The following is a 16,872-nucleotide window of genomic DNA, read 5'->3' on the forward strand; positions in this document are numbered from 1 at the left end:
GGGACGTCAAAGCACACAGGGGCACGGCTATTAGAACACGTCTTTAAGGTCAGAGAAGCTGGGAGGCTAAACACAGCTGATGCAGGAAGGGCTCGGGATGCTTCAGTACGTGTGCAGGCAGGAGAAGCGCTCCTGAGAGTGGGTATAAACTGGCATATATCAGAATAATTTACCCTGTACTTGCAAAAGTCCGAATTGAAATTCCAAATTGACCCCTAATCTGTACCTCCTTTGCCTCTGTAGATCTGAAAGGAACATGAGAGGTCTCAGTAAGTGCGACTGCTCTCTCTCTCTCTCTCTCTCTCTCTCTGGCCTGTCTGAGAACACGAGGGAACTGTGTCCATTAGGCTACTGTGGGTTTGATCCATGGCGATCAAACCCATGTGTGTGAGGTGGCAGGATGTAGGGTGAGGCGGGTCAATGTGAAGCTGGGTGTCTGTGGACAGGTGATAAGAGGAACAGTTACATGTTCAAGGTGAAGAAAGAGAAAGTTTGTGTGCGTGTGCGTGTGTGTGTGTGTGTGTGTGTGTGTGTGTGTGTGTGTGTGTGTGTGTGTGTGTGCATACCAACAACCAAAAAGCACACGGGACCAGTTTGAATTAGCATGCCTTCTCCTTGAAGTAAGCACAGATCCATACTGAGACTGCACACAAATATCAAGTGGATTCAAACAGGGCCAGGAACAAATTACTACACTGCGAGTGTAGCGTTGACACACGCGGGGGGGGGGGGGGGGGGAGTGGGGGGATACAGTGTGAGAAGAATTTTATGGAGTTTACCTTCTACGTCATTACTGTCATAGTCTTGAGTGAAGCATGGATGGAGAGACAAAAGCACACACACACAAACACGTGAAAGCAAAGCCACTGCATCTCTGTGTAAAGCGGAAGAAAGCACATTTACAAACGGATGAAATGACAATTCCCAATTCCAAGCTTACACAGCACTGAAATGACTTCCACGCTGAATGATTACGACGCCGCTTTGCAGCCAAAAAAACATTGTGAAGTAATGGTGCGGCTCGCATCTCTCCGACGTGAGCGAGCAGAGCAATGTCTGCTCTTTTCATTCTGCAACTAACCCGGCACTGAAAGTCACGGGAGCCACACGTACCCACGGACTCTACAAGAGACCCTAAAAATAACTAGTGGGAATGAAATACAGAATATCAACAGCTGCGGAGTCCGGAAGTAGAAGTTTCAGCATTGGATTTAAGGTGTTAAAACATGAACACGGGACAGGACAACCTACCTTTGACCCTCTCGCCGCGGTTCAGTTGGATCTCTCCCTCCCCCTGTGGAGTGTAGGGCTTGACCACAATAAAGGTACGCCCGGGGACGGCGCTGTAGAGTTTCCGTTTGGGCCCGCGGGGGCCCGTCAGCGCCGGAGGCGTGTGGTGAGGGGGGCTCGGGTCTCTCTGCACTGAGCCGGGGCTGAAAACAAACACATACGTTACTGTGGTGATTCGGGGCAGCTGGTAACCGAAGCCCGTGGCCACTGACATGGTGGTCCGTGGGACGGCAACCGGGTGACGACGCCCCCTGGTTGCTATGCTGCCCGGGGGGGGATTCATTGACATGTCTGAGCGTCTCACGGGCAACAGTTAACAATCAGGGTTCGACGGGAAGAGGAGAGTCCACTCCTTCAAAACACTCTCCTCCTCCTCCCCCTCCTCCTTCCTCTCGTCCTTCTTCAATAGCACGGATAAAACCCTCTTGGCTCCCTCTCAGCCTCCCTTCTTCTCCCCCCCGTATCCTAACCGAGGTAGAATGCACAAATGTTTGAAGATAAGAGGGACTGCACTGCTTCCTTCTCTCCGTGGGTCAGTCAGATCCGTCTGGAAGCCCCCCATCAGTCAATCGCATCCCGAGTTGGGAGCGAGGGAAGAGAGACTCCCTGTGTGTCCTCTCCCCCCCCCCCCCCCCCCCTCAACCCCGGGTCCAGCTGCTGCAAGCTGGGTTGCAGGTCCTGCCTTGTCCTTGGGTCCGGGTACTCCTGTGGGGGGGGGAGAGAGAGAGAGAGGCAGGGTCTGCTCCCCGACTCCCACTCCTTCTCTTGGGAGTCCCGCCGCGTCTGCCTCTCCTCTCCTCTCCTCTCCTCCCCTCTCCTCCTCCCCCCTCACACGCTCGCTCCCTCACACACACTCGGACAGCGCTGCTGCTGCTGCTGCTGCTCTCCGCGGCTCCTCCACCCTTTGACGGCTCGCTCGCGCACCTCCAGCCCTCGATGTGCATCCCAGGCGCGGTGCGCACGGGCACACGCACACGCACGGACAGCCCCCTCCACTCCTGCTAACATTGCACCTCCTCTAGGGTGACATACGCCTCTAGCAGCATGATGCTAACACCCTCTCTCACACACACACAAGGACACACTAGTCCCAAAGCACGATTGATCTCCTGCTGCCTGTCTGGCTGCAAGCGTACGTGCGCCATGAGGCAGGCTGGGGGAGCACGTGCGTGTGCGTGTGCGATGGGTGGGGGACAAAAAGCTCCAGCCCATTTGTTTTACTTGTCGCTCCTCCCCGTTTCCCTTTGCCTGGAAATCCCCTACTAGTTTCTATCAGGCTCTCACTCCAGTATCGCTCCCCTCCTCCTCCTCCTCCTCCTCCTCCTCCTCCATCCTCTCTCCTCATTCTAATAGTCTTTCATTCATCACCTCACGATGCGTGTTGCATTCAGCATCATTCCGCTGCACGTGCTGTCAAGGGTTTTGCTCAAAGAGCAAATTTGAACGTTCATTCAAAAACCCATTTCATACATACTGATCATTCATATTTAATAATGCTGTTAATCTGATACAGCCTTAAGCATCGACATAGCAAGCCTTTTTCTGTTTGTCTCCCTCTCAACTGTTTTATGGCTATTCCTATCTCATGCACACATCTTTCCCTGCCCTGCCCCCCCCCCCCCCCCCCCCCCCTCCCTCTTCATTGAAACAAGGCTTGCTGAAGGCTTTCCAATTACCGCAGGGACTGAGGGGACTTGATAGCTGCAGGGAAGCAGGGAAATTAGTCTATGCGACGGAAAAGCAAACAATAAATGGGATTCCTTAAGTGATATCTATTTCAATGACTCGTTTCTGCCTCCCCCACTCCCATACCAGTCAGACACCAGTCACCCAAGATCACGTACTCAGGTTGCCCTCAGACAGTCAATGTATACAGTTGTATGTGTCGGACAGAAGTGAACGTCAGTTGACGTGGATAAGATCATAAAAATCTATGGAATGCGATATGCCTAAATGCCTTTTATGTATTTTACCCCTTTCTACCTTCAATTTCTGCCTGTTTTTACATTTAAGATTTCTAATTTGAATGATATTTCCATAGGGTGCTTTTATAACTCTCAAGTTACCATTAGAATACTTACTATTATAGTTTACCCCTGGCTTAGTGATACCTCAGACTGCACTTCTAGATCATAGTATATCCTCTCTGGCTGTCATACAGTTGGAAGAGTCTCTCTGAAAGCTTTGTACAGTTACTTTGAAATTAGACTAAATCAGAGAAAATAGCAGACACGGTGCCATGCGGGACTTACACAGTGTTCTTGCTTTTCTCCTGAGCTTCTTCTCTTTATATTTTAGCAAGGGTTTGATTACTACTGTCATAGTCCTTGTAGAAAGGAAAAAGAATTCCAACTAGATCATTACATCAGTTTTATTTCAGTGTGAAGTCTACTTTAAATTCCCAATGGGTTCGGCTTGGGTGTTACAATTTGAAACGTGCAACTTGGTAGATGACTTTGGTATTATTATTATTTCACTTTTCCTTCTCTTTCCATGTGCTTGGATAAAAGTAACTTCTACAAGATACAAGTGCACGCATGCACTGAAACACAAACACACACACACCGAAAGAAACACACACGCAAGTACACGCATACAAAGTTGCAACGCAGGATTTTCTAAAGGCGTAATGGTTTCCTTGGACACCAGCCCTGCATCTGTAACGTTGACAACTGCCAATAAAAGGAAAGGAAATACAGCCAGCAAATGCACTGATAAGTAGTCAATGACATGCACTTGGATCTCACTAACAGTCCAACCGTCATATATCCTTTGCCTTAAAATTCACAGATTCCCAAATCAACTATTTTCTCTCTATGCTCTCATTTCACACATCCCAGTAGTCTGACCAAAAGAAGGATGCACTACAGCTTCTGAATGAGAAAGCTGTAATTCATCTCATACGTATCAGTGACCTTAATCCATCTATTTTATTCTTCGGGCAAATAAAGGGATATTGCATCAAATAAGTGTTAAAATGCTATTTTTCATAACGGAAAGTGCTCATTTATCTGTTTTCGTAAATGTATATAATGCACATCTTGTATATTACATGCCTTTCACCTTTCCAACACCCTTTTGGGGATTTTATCAAATTTGAGATTATTATTATTCTAAATAAGCGCCACTTATCATATGTCTCAATAGAAGAACCTGTGGATGCCAGCTCTCCGATGCTTGATCGGGATCGATGAGAACATTAAAGACGGATTAACCAGTTTCGCTGTCTCCGTTTTTAGTCAAAATCTATAAACTGCTACAGCGCTCGGAAGATGCAACTCCAAATGTCGAAAAGTGTCATTCACAAAGATGCTATCAGAATAAGCAGCTTAATTGTGGAATTGACACGGCTGCTCTTTCTTCTCAGGTAAAAGGCTTTTTTTGCTTTATCTTGGATCAAATGGCTCAGCTCTCTAATGTGAGAAGAGCAGATTATAAACAAAGTCATAATCCTCATCACATTTTGCATCCTAATGATCATCTCTCTGTCCTTGAATGAATATATTCTGTCCCTGTATTTTATTGCGCAAAGTCGGCTTGTTTATTTGTCGTGAGGCCCCACAAATTGTGATGACTTCACAAAAATATTTGCTTTAAACTTTTTTGTATGTGCATTTGTTCGGATTTATAGGATCATTCATTAGATGTTTGGATTCTCACATTAGAAAATGTATCCGTGAGGATGGTCTAAGTGTTCCTTACTAAGCTTTTTAATAAGACCAAACTATAGTCTCATGGCTTGTCCTCAGCAACAGTCAATTTGAATACACTTTTTTTTACTTAAAAAAGACTTTTCCCAAAGTGTGAGGGAATATGGTGAAATAGGGCCTTTCTCTAAGCCATCCAGCGCTGGAGTACAGCTTAAGGAGATTCCTACACATACAACATTTCACTCCCAATCAAACTGAAGTAATTATCTTGTGGTGACCACAGTGTTGTCTGGTGCACCAGCGAGGACAAGAAACAACCCGGGTATGACAGGCGTATCTATGCACCGCCTGCAGGGATGTATGTGTTCTACTGGACTTTCGTGGTGAAGAGAGAGCCGAGCCCGAAGGCAAGACTGTCAGTTTATCTCCGAAATATCCACCATACGGCCATGAGCTCTGGAAGATATCAGAAAGAAGAAGTTCATAGATACAAAAAGGCAAAATGAGTTTCCTGCACATGGTCTCCGGGTTTCACCTCCAGGGAAAAGGTGAAATACTTAGATATGCGGAGGGAGCGCTGAGTAGAGCCTCCCCCCCCCGGCACAGTTAAGGTTAAAGGAGACCTCCAGGTAGACACACGCCACGCTCCATGGATTACACATCCAATCTGCCACGGGGAACGCCTCCAATACCAGCAGGAAGAGCTAGAGGATGTTGCTGGCCAGACGGAACCACAACCACTGACAGTCACCGAAATTGGGGGAGACTATTGATTACTATTTGTAATCCATACTCCATAAAGACCACTAATACGGCGACCTTTCATGTGGCTTCTCAATAGGTGAAGAAGAAGAAGCACAACTATCCATCGCCACCTCTTCCGTTCCTCTTTTCTTCTCTCAGCGGGTCAGCCCAGGTTTGCCCTTGTTAACACGCCACGTATAATAAATTCACCAACAGCCACACAGCTGAGGTGAACAGCTACAAACAAATAATTCAAAGTGTGACGGGAACGTGGTGCCCCCATCCTGGGCTTACTGTCATTATTCATTACATGACGGGGCAGGATGGAACACATAAACAGGTAATGACTGTTTTTTGCTTAATACCACTGCTAGGAAAGCTTTAATAAACTCAACTCTTGGCCAAAACAGTCAGATGTCATGTTATAATTTATCTCAGATTTAAGAAACGGCAAAAAAATACAATGGAAGGTGGTTGAGGTTGCGAGTTCTGTGTTCACACATCCTCTGCTGTTTAAGGAAAAACGCCATCAAAAGCAATAAATGAAAAAGATAATTGCTGTTTGCCTCTATTGTAGCACAATATTGTTCTATCCAGAAGCTTCACTGCTTTTCTTCCAAACCGAGACCGATAGGTCCTACGGAGCACAACGCAATATCAGAATTTCACACACTGGTACTGTCAAGAAAGAATCCTATTAATGATGGAATTATCTCTTTGTATTGACAGCACTTCACGCGAGCAGTCAATTAACCTGTTGTGACACAAGCGCCTCGCTTTAATCTGAATAAAATATTATCACCCAGTGTCACGTCCTATTATATGTTTAACTGCAGTAGCTGGATTGATCATCATAACCATCTTTTATCACATCTAATGTGATTTAGTCTTACCAAAGCTGATCTGATCTGTGTTTTTTCACTATTGTTTCCATTGCAAATCCCTGCTAGAGCACGGACCAGGCAATTGAACCTTGGCAACACGGCACACACACCACATAAAGGAAGTGATGGTGAGTTCCACAGGAACTTGCTGGAGTCTGCCGTTGGGCGGGCTGTTGACCGGCCAAACTAATTTCACACTCCCCTGGTACCCACACAGCCTCTAGTGAAACCATCGGTATAAACAGAAGGTCGGAGAGAGAAACAGAGTAGGGAGGGAGACATTTTAGAGCAAAAATAGTCAAGGACACCGTCAGTCCCACTTGGGTGCAGGTTCCGGCCATGGAGACCAGCTGCTCGTTTATACATTCATCTCACTTGAATATTTGTTGTAAGGCAGCTAAATGCAAAAGGGTCTCAGCGCCGCCTGCTAACAGAAGGCAATTTAGAGTCGGAACCAGAAGACATTCTAACCAATGCTCAGTCTGTCGAATCAACTGTGTACAAAATGAAGACGAGAGAAATATATGTTTCTACCAAACGTTAATACCAACATAGATCCAGATAAATCAGAGTAAGATGCACTTGGGTCGTTAAACGGGACACAACATCTGATAAAAAGAGAGGATATGGAGAGGAGAGAGGTGATGAAACGTACACAAACACTTTTTTTGTTTTTGTTTCTATGGGGTGATGTGTGCATGTTACACGATTTCACGCTGAAGGATGTCGACTGCTCTCTACCTGCAAAACATACAGTAGACTAATGGCACTGTGTATACACGTGTGTGTGTGTTTGTGTATGAATGAGGGAATGAGAGGGGGAAGGAGGGACAGAGAAAGAAAAAGGAGAGCGGGAGAAGTGGCGGCTGGCCAATAGAGAGCAATGGGGCATTGCCCCACCTGGCGCATCGCTCCTTAAGCCCAAAAAAAAATGTAATTATTAAAAATGTAGTATTTGCATTTTAAAAAAACATACAATTCAGCCAATCAGATTCCTTAAATATATTCAGCCTTCAGCAATTTTGGTTTTGCCACAAGCTTGTGTCATCTCATCAAGTCTCAACAGGCGGACGCCATTCTGATGGAAGTAATGACCACAGACATAAATGCAGTATATATTATATCATACTATTTCATTTATATATCACTACATTACCTTGGTACCTAGGTGAGACAAATAAGATTGTAGTATTTACTGCTTTTTTTGCAATAAATATTTAACTGCAAAGTAGTGATGTGTTTTTGATACAGTAATTGTTTTGCATTAAATCAACCTGGGATGTTTGTTGAAATTGATTTGATTGCCCTACCTAGAATGTTTTCCACCAGCCGCCACTGAGAGGGAGCCTGAGATGGATTGAGTAAAGTGACAGCAGAGAATTAAAAGGAGAGGGCGTATGGCTGGAGCTGTGTCGGTCATGCAATTCTTGTGTCAGACATCAAACTGCTTCACTTTAAAAAGCACACGTGTGTGTGTGTGTGTGTGTGTGTGTGTGTGTGTGTGTGTGTGTGTGTGTGTGTGTGTGTGTGTGTGTGTGTGTGTGTGTGTGTGTGGTGTTCATACAGTAGGTGATCTTGCTCTGACATAAGATCATAATAAAAAGCTTTACAAGCGATGGAGTGGTCAGTAAACCACTCCAAGATGTGATCAGAGCCCCGGTTCACTGTTCGGTTTGACTTATGGCTCAGGGTGGGAGGGAGGAGCAGCACACCCACATCTGTAGATTTGTGTACCAAGCTGTTTTGAACCGAGTGACTCGTCCAATGAAATTACTCATTGCTTTAATTTCAGAATGTGTCCGCTGTCACTCATCCTCTCTCTCTCACATGAACTGACAAACACAATCACAGCTTGGCGGCCTTCAATTGCTCCCCAATGTGATTATTACCAACCACTTTCCATCTGCTCTGAACTGTGAAAAAAACGCATCCACATTGGTATGTAAGCGGCTGTACATACATGCTCTCGTACAAACAGAGACAAGCAGAGACAGAGATTTGAAGTGTGATGTCTGCCCTCCGTGTGTCCTCTCAGCACGACAAATGCAGTACTTCATTCTAGTTTGTTATATAAACAGGGCCGCCAGACACACACCATGACACTAATCATTGTCCTCATACCTCTATAGGAATACGGGACACTCAACTGCAAATATAACCTTATTCTGATCAGTCAATCAGAAAACAGAAAGCTGAACTTTTTTCAGATGTATTTGCCACTTTATACTACTTTTCAAGGTGGGTTGCAACTGCTGTTTCGACAGGATTCAACTTTCATTGGTGCCTGGGATTGATGTATGAATAAATAAATACCATTTTGCACCCATGATAAATCCTGTTTATCACTAGTAGCAGACGGTAGCAGATGGAATAAGACACAGATAGCTGGCTGGTGGCGAACGAGAATCAGACACATCACGTGGCACTATTTGGTTTCTGAAATGTGGTTTGAATATCAAAGTATGTATACGTATTTCATATGTGCAATAATGTGAACGCAACCATTAAGTCTGGTTGTATCTTATTTGAGTTTTTGTTAGTTTTACGGTTTGTCTTATTGATAATATCTTTACTGTATCTTGGTTTATTTATTATGCTGGGTTTTCTCTTTACTGATGCCATTTTTGTTCCACTATTTTCCTGGTGTAACACACTTGTAATAAAGGATCATCTTACTTTATCCCATCTCACGAATTCGAGGTCAATCCAAATCTTACGGACCTGAGTCTTCCGCGATGGCCGTGTCCGTGAGGGTAGCCGTGGCTGTGGGACCTTCTGGGAACTGGCCGGTCCTCTTCGTGCATGTGATGTAGTGAGGGCGAGCGGGAGTGGGAGGACCTGGAGCTGCCCGTACTCTGGAGACTGCTGTCAGGGATCTCTCCATGACGGCTCTGAGGCAGAGCAGAAGAAGGGCGTCATATACAGCACATCTAAAGAACGTTTTCACTATTTCCATCTAGTCATGTATAGAAAACTCAAACACAGCTGCAGGGCCTCACTAGCTCCATCTAACCTCTCCGAGGCTGCTGTGCTGCTGCCCGAAAGCCGGCAGGCTGCGCAGGGATGGAACAGGGGAGTGACCCTGACGGCCACGGGTTTCTCTAGGGGCCTGACCGCGGTTGTGATCGTGGTCCCCGTTCAGGTTGTTGTCACTCGCAGAGCGCAGCAAGGAGCGCGGCGAGGGCAGGGTGCCGGGCGCCACGCGTCGGTGGCTGGTGTAGGAGGGGGTCTCTCTGAAAGGCACTGAGGGGAGAGAGAGAGAGACAGAGAACAACTCTTTACAGACTCAGATTATCGCGTGGAGCCACTGTAGAGTAAACTGTAGAGTAAACTGTTACGCGGAGATCAAGTTGCTGGGGATTAAGTATTAGCTTCATGAAACAAACAATTAACAATTGTTTCAACAATTAATTAAAGTCTTGTTTAAGTTCACACATGCGCGCTCGGTAAAGTGTACTTTCAGGGGAAAAGTATTGTTCACATTAAAAGAAGCATCCATTGCAAACATCACATATGTTACAGGGAATACAATATTGGAATAACCCTAAAATAGGGGTGTTGTAGCCTGTCCACACTAGATGGCAGAGTTTTCCTGTATGAACGTCACAGAAAGAAACACTCAACTCAACAGGGATCCGATAATTCCCTGAAACCTTCTTCAAATCCCCTTTATTTCTATTCCAATTCCCTTTTCACCTTTGCATATAACCATAAATTACTCTTGTCTGGCTTCTCCCCTTTCTACACTCCATTCTTCAGTCTGACCACGTTGATGTTCAAACCATTAAAAAACTGAGGTCGTTTGGTGATATACTTCCGTCGACTTACCGACATCCGATGTTTTGTGGACCTTTATGATTTCAGCCAGATCAAAGTTTCCGGCTATAATGGCCACCTGGAGGTTGGGATGAAGAGGAGCAAGGAGAAAGGAAACTTGAAACGGCCCGTGTTGCAAAGTGGAAAGTAGTTTAATTCAACGAAACAATAAACATCTCAACATATCACAAAAATAAATAAAGAATCTTTTTTCTTTTGTTCCCTCTGCTAATAAACGCTCAGCACGTTTAGTCTGCCGCTGTGGTAGATGGTTAAAATCTGTATGTGTGACAACGTTTTGGGCACCGCGCGTGGAACAGCCTGCCTTCTAGACAAAATAATTAACTTTGATCTGCACAGAAAGTTTCACTGTTATTTTCACATGGACTTCATCAACCACACACACATACTGTGATGGGGAGCCAGCAGTGGGTGGGTGCTGTTACGCTGCCTAAGTTTTTAACAGCAATCAACGATTCAATGTAGCAGCAGGAGGTAAGCTATACGACGTTGCAAGCAGAGGAGCGCGTTGCGGTTCTTGGACACCGCACATACCTGAAAGGCGGTCTGGCTGTTGTAGTTCTTTATCTCCTTATTGGCCCCCCGGAACAGGATGACTCGTGCACAGCTGTCCTGGATGAGCCCAAAGAGAAGCACATGTTTGACTACGACTTTATAAAGTCATTGTATGTCGTTTGGACAAATTGAGCGGGACATTTTGGATGCAAAATTATAATTCAAAATTACTTTAAACCGGACAGTCAAACATGCACGAATATGTCTGTGTATGTGGAACCAGCGGACTGACAACCACTTGCTTTTCTCTCATACTTTGTTAAAAAACATGTGTGAACCAAAATAAATACAATAATGACAGAATGATCTCACTAATGAATTGGCTCCAACGATAATGTGTGTCGCTAATGACAAAAGGTGGGAAAGCAATGGCTAAATTATGACTAAAAGATACATGCGGATAGAAGAAACACATTCCAACATGCACAACAATCAATAGGTCACAAGCACACATTTGACTCTCTTATGTGTCAGACTTATTACAATATATTGCTGTGTGTGTAAACGAGCCCTGGCTCTTCAGGCATAACAAAATCCCTATTTGTAAATGGGCAGACACGCTAATGTGTCCATGTGCTGACTTGAAGAGGGCCGATGCGTAATTTAACACTGATGAAGGATTAGCAGGATTAGCCTGGCTCTACAATCAGCGCAAAGACTCCTGTCAACTCACAACATTAATTCAACGTTTGGTTCCGTGTGATTTATCTCATCAAGCTGGCTGTATCTGATGATCTGTCTTAATATACCAGGTCATGTATACTACCGTTTGAGGTTAACGCTGATTCACTGTGGCGTCCTCTTCTGGTGTGCCTGAATTGAGCAGCGTGTAAACGCCTGCAAAGTTCATGTACGTATAGGTGGTGAATATGGGGGGTTTAACAGGTTTAACAATTAATGCATGATTACTCTTATATCTTCATCTTTATAGGAAGAAGGATTAGTTGTAAATCCCATATAACTAGATGGTGCTGAGAAATAACAGAATGAGTACTGTCAATGTCGCCCCCCCCCCGAGTCAATTAACCCACAATGACATGTGTAGATGTACATCGATGGTTTTAAGAAGAAATATAATGAATAGCATTCAACAAATATGTATGGACATTCGTTCAATTCATTCATCTTTCATTCTTATATGAAAGATTTACAAAGACAGACAAAACAAAAAATGATTGCATGCATTTCAATGGGATTAGAGAACCTGCCGCAGAACGAGCAGTTCAGACTCAACTGCCTGTTTCATGTATAGCAGATATATACAGATACATCACACATTGGACACATGCCATTGGACGCTGGATATCTGTCTTTCGTCTCTAAAGCCGTTTGCCAAATAGGGAGATTTTAGTTTGGTTGTGCGGCTCAGATTCATTCCTCTCCGCCTGTGTTGAGAGCGGCATTTCTTTGACCTCCGTGTCAAAACGGTCCACCGCTTGTTGTGCCTTTCATTATTTGATTACCTGAAAAAAAATTAAAGCTGGAAAGTGTGTTGTGTTATTATGACGGCCAGCAACCGTCGGTCAGTAGCATGTCAGGGAGAAGAACTCTGCCAACGGCAAAATGTAGCCATTCAACACCGTTTCATGGAAATAGGTTCAATGTTGTATTTGTGTTTCTACTAACCAACACAACAAACCAAAATCAACCTCGTTGACGATATTAACAATGTTTCCGCACCAATCCCCGGTGTAAAGGTTACACGCAAGGCCCCCCCGGCACACAACGTGCACGTAACCACATACTCTACTGCTACTAACATTGATGTAAACAACATGTCACCTTCTCAAATAATCACATGAATGCCGCTCAGTAGTTGAATTCCTGAGTTTTTGTTATTTATAGACATTTAACCCTTTTTTACACACATGCCTTGGAAAAATGCATAGGCCACACACAAAGACAAGACACACACACGCACACACGCACACACACACACACACACACACACACCCATACGTGCAAAGGCCAATTACAGCGCGGGGCCATCTGTCTTGCTCTTTTCTCTAAAGCTTCCTATAGGAATTCATTAATAAAACCTTTCCAGCGGTCCTCACCGTGGTTTGCTAGATGTGATTACATTTTTGGGAGAGGAATACACAGTGAGCTAAGTCGAGTACTTTACAGTAATGACGTGGGTCAGTCATGTGTAACGAGTGAGACAGATGGTACCTCTCACAGCCATGTGTATACAGTTGAGGATTCTTCTCTCATTAGATTTGAAGCGGATTTGGCATCCACTGGGAGTAGAGTTTGTTTTTAAATTGGATTGTGACATCAAAAGCACATAAGATGCACAATTTAGGTCTGAAATATTCCTCATTATCGTGTGCAACAACAGCATAACAAAAGTGCTGTAGCACGGAATAGTGTTTCTTTTCCTCTGCGCAGCTTATTAAGAAGTGGCTCAGAGATTGCATTGACCTCTGGTTTGAACTGGTCTGTGTGTGTCTCGCACACCCTCTCTCTAATTCCACTCGTCCCGGTGGTCACCAGTTGCCATTATACTACCTACTGTGTCCTTTCTCAATAGTTTACCCGACCCAGCTTGCATGGATCAGTCTGCCGGGTAAAGACCCCTAGCGCGGCTTCATTCACTGCTGCATCACGAGTGCCGGGCTGAAAGCCCAGTGAGTGAATGGTAATGGCCAGCCGGACCCCCTCAATGGGAGCATTGATCAGGTTTACGCTGTTGCTGCTGATTATGTTATCTTGCCATTCATCCACTTTCCCTCACCTTTATCTGAACCTCTCATTTCTCGCTCCATATTGATCTTCGCCACTGCATTACCAGGCTCCGGAGAGGGAGAGGTATCGTTAGGATCTTATCAATGCTAATGCTAATATCAACGCAGCTTATCGGTTTGGTTCCCTGTCAAAACTCTCACTGGTTCTTTTTGATTATTTTGTGAGAAAAATTAAAAAATAATCAACAGCTTGAACTGCAAGAAAAAAACTCCCTTTTGTTGCTTATACTTTTTTGAATTTTAGAACATTACTGCAGGCCATCCGCCGGCGTGCTTCTCCGCACGACTCTGCCCCTCGTCCCATAGTTTTTTTACACAGAAAACTCACTAGAAACTTCTAAAGTACCGATAGCAGAACCATTGGACCAAACTCCGGGGAGTTTCCCAGTTAGAACTTTGCATCAGGGGGCATCACCAGTTCCCAGTTTCATCCATCTTCTCTTTCATTATATCCACTCACATGCACATACACACACACTCACACACAACCACTCCTGTCCCCCCCTTGACTGAGGAGTGTGAACATATAATGACTTCAGTCAAATGAATGTGTTACAAACAGATTGTGTTAAGTTTTGATGCTGTGCTTTCAAAACCTATAGCTGAAAACCTCTCTGGCTCTCGTGAGACTGTGGTGTTCCAGTCCAGTTGAAGCAGGCCGTTCCTCATGACTGGAACACACAGTTCAAATTACAACATGTAAATACTCACACACACACACACAACTAAAACATATTTCATTTGTTAATGAAGTCCTAGCAAAGTGCTCATTTAATGTTCATGAACTGAGCACTACTGTCTTTTACCAATGAAGGAAAACCTTCTATATATATATATACAGATACAGACGTTCTGTCTGTTGAGTCATTCACTTTATTGTTGGTGTTATTTATTACTGAGGTTTATTATGCGTCAGTGCCGAATAACATGTTTCTGCTGGCGTGAATACTCTCCAGAGCACCAATTGGTGATTAATGAGCACAATAGTTTCCTTTTTATCTATTTATTCCTCTATGGATTTAAGGTGTATTTCCATGAGGACGTTGGATTAAAACTTAAAACCTAAAAATATAAAACAGTTTAAGCAATTCCTTAAAATATAGACCCACGGTTCTTAGCTTGTACTAATAAATAAAAGCTTGATGTAGTCATTGTGACACAAAGAATCAATGTTATTCATTGATCATTTTGAGCTTAACAATAACTGTATAACTGCACATTTCAATCAAACGGACCATCAAAAAATGACAAACTACAACAACATACAGCTGTTTTTTACCTCTAATTCACAAATGTTAACAGCGGCCCAACATTTTTGAGCCAGTTGTCGAACAAGTTCTATTGATGCAAACACAGAATGATTACGATTACGATTAAGTTTAGCCTCAACTACACTACGACTACTCCACCGATCTGAGACATCGACGACAATACAACCATTCCGTCAACAGCTGGCACAGATGTTAGACACCATCAGCACTAATGGCAACGATGCCTCCCAGACTGAAATCACGGAGGGCAGGTTGACATGGAGAGAGCTGTGAAGGAAAGCCCAGGACAGGAGACATGTGACCTGCTGGGGAGGCGCATACGCGTCATAGAGAGGAAGATTGTTGTCATGGTTATTTACTGTATTTAAGAAATTCAAAAGATTTTCACATGGGATTTTAGCCACGGCCACTAACGTACACGCGTCAAACAGTGTGACATTCTCGCTCACTTGGCCACTTTGGCTTTGGACGTGAATCGTGTATTGCACATCTAACCCATTTAAATGTAATTCCACAGAAAACTCCACTTCTCAAGCGCCCGAGCATATTCATTTCAACAACTGGTACCTGGTTGTAGAGAGCACACACATGCAGTGCAGTGTTTCCAGATGCATTCTGGGCGCTCATGTCAGCTCCGTAGAACAGCAGGTGTTCCAGGTGTTGCACGTGGCCGTAGCGGCACGCCTGAAAGGACATAATCACATATTTACTTTATTAAGAAAACAAACCCTAATTTACTTTAAAAAAGGTATAAGGTAACAACCAACATGGTTGTGTAGAGCTCATTGGGTTTCAAGAGGTTATCTTTTACAAATGAGGTACACAGAAATTGTAACAACTAAAACAAAAATATTTTACTATTGAATATATTATTTTGTTTTCCCTTGAGATACTTCTCCTTACCTCTCTCTAAAAGCAAGAAAAAAAACGTTGCATCACCTGAGGCCAAATATCTGAGTTAAAATGATATTATATAAGAGTAGAGCTTCTTTGCTTCAGATAACTCGGAGCGATACACTTTTCATCTACTCTTTATCTATCTCCTCTCCCATCTTTCCCTTCTACTCCGGGGTTTTGTCCCGTGTCATTGAAAGAAGCGCACCAGCTCTTCCGAGCGATGGTTCCCTCCCTCCTGGGTGCTGTCTTGCTAAGAGCGTGTGACAGCAGTGAGACAGCACACAAATGATGCTGGGATTGTTGCTGGTTATCAGAGTTTCAGTAGTGTATCCTATTGTGCACAATATACACCCCTAGAATACTAATGCGTGAAAGGACATCAGGAAAAGCGGGGGACGAGAGCAAGGAGGTGAAATAAATCAAATAGGGAGAAAATGTGTAGAGCTGAGGGGTTCTTAGATTTATTTTACCGTATCTTGCCTTTATAAACACAAAACACATCTGATCACATCGTGAGATATCTGCATATCCTTCCATTAAAAATATTTTAACAAACAAATTGTCTGTGTCTCCACCAAGGTACACTTGAACACACTTGCTCTAAGGAAAGCAAAAAGGGTTTAGAAGCTTAGAGTCATTACGCAACAACATTTTTGTATTTTCTTTTCTGAAAATATCTCGTCCAAGTCAATCTTCAGTGGACAAACTTTGGGAAAAGTGTCAGACTGATGAGTATGTGCACATTAGGGTAACTAAAGCAAAAGCACCCTGTAAGGCCCCTTACAATCGTCAAATAAGGCTACTCTGTGTGGGTAAGCTTTGATTTGAGACAAGAATATTTCCTTTCTGCAGCAGCGTTTCAGATCCTGCCGTCGGATATCGGAAGATAAATACACAGCAAATTTAGCAGCGTCAGCAGTGGAATTAGAGTCCCACTCTGTGGATACAGTATTGATAGTACACGATCCGTCGTTACAGAAGCGGCACATTGTGATCA

The 16,872-nt window shown here is 44.1% G+C and overlaps 1 protein-coding gene across 16 annotated transcripts in view; it reads right to left on the reverse strand.

Annotated features, from left to right (window-relative positions):
- Positions 1 to 16,872, reverse strand: part of shank3a (SH3 and multiple ankyrin repeat domains 3a) — a 97,467-nt gene that overhangs the window by 41,065 nt on the left and 39,530 nt on the right. For 11 of the 16 annotated variants that reach the window (XR_013451143.1, XR_013451144.1, XM_040162507.2 and 8 more), the window contains 7 exons: positions 15,546 to 15,662; positions 10,940 to 11,017; positions 10,397 to 10,463; positions 9,582 to 9,811; positions 9,290 to 9,459; positions 1,252 to 1,433; positions 780 to 803 (listed from right to left, as the gene is read on the reverse strand). Coding sequence is in view for 14 of the 16 variants with exons in the window: in XM_040162507.2 (XP_040018441.2) it covers positions 780 to 803; positions 1,252 to 1,433; positions 9,290 to 9,459; positions 9,582 to 9,811; positions 10,397 to 10,463; positions 10,940 to 11,017; positions 15,546 to 15,662 (868 nt within the window). In the remaining 2 variants the exon portion in view is untranslated. The remainder of the gene's footprint in view (positions 1 to 779; positions 804 to 1,251; positions 1,434 to 9,289; positions 9,460 to 9,581; positions 9,812 to 10,396; positions 10,464 to 10,939; positions 11,018 to 15,545; positions 15,663 to 16,872) is intronic. The other 5 variants (XM_040162510.2, XM_040162508.2, XM_078082657.1 and 2 more) reach the window with 1 other exon arrangement.

Source organism: Gasterosteus aculeatus, chromosome X, assembly GCF_964276395.1.
Source record: "Gasterosteus aculeatus chromosome X, fGasAcu3.hap1.1, whole genome shotgun sequence".
NCBI lineage: Eukaryota > Metazoa > Chordata > Actinopteri > Perciformes > Gasterosteidae > Gasterosteus > Gasterosteus aculeatus.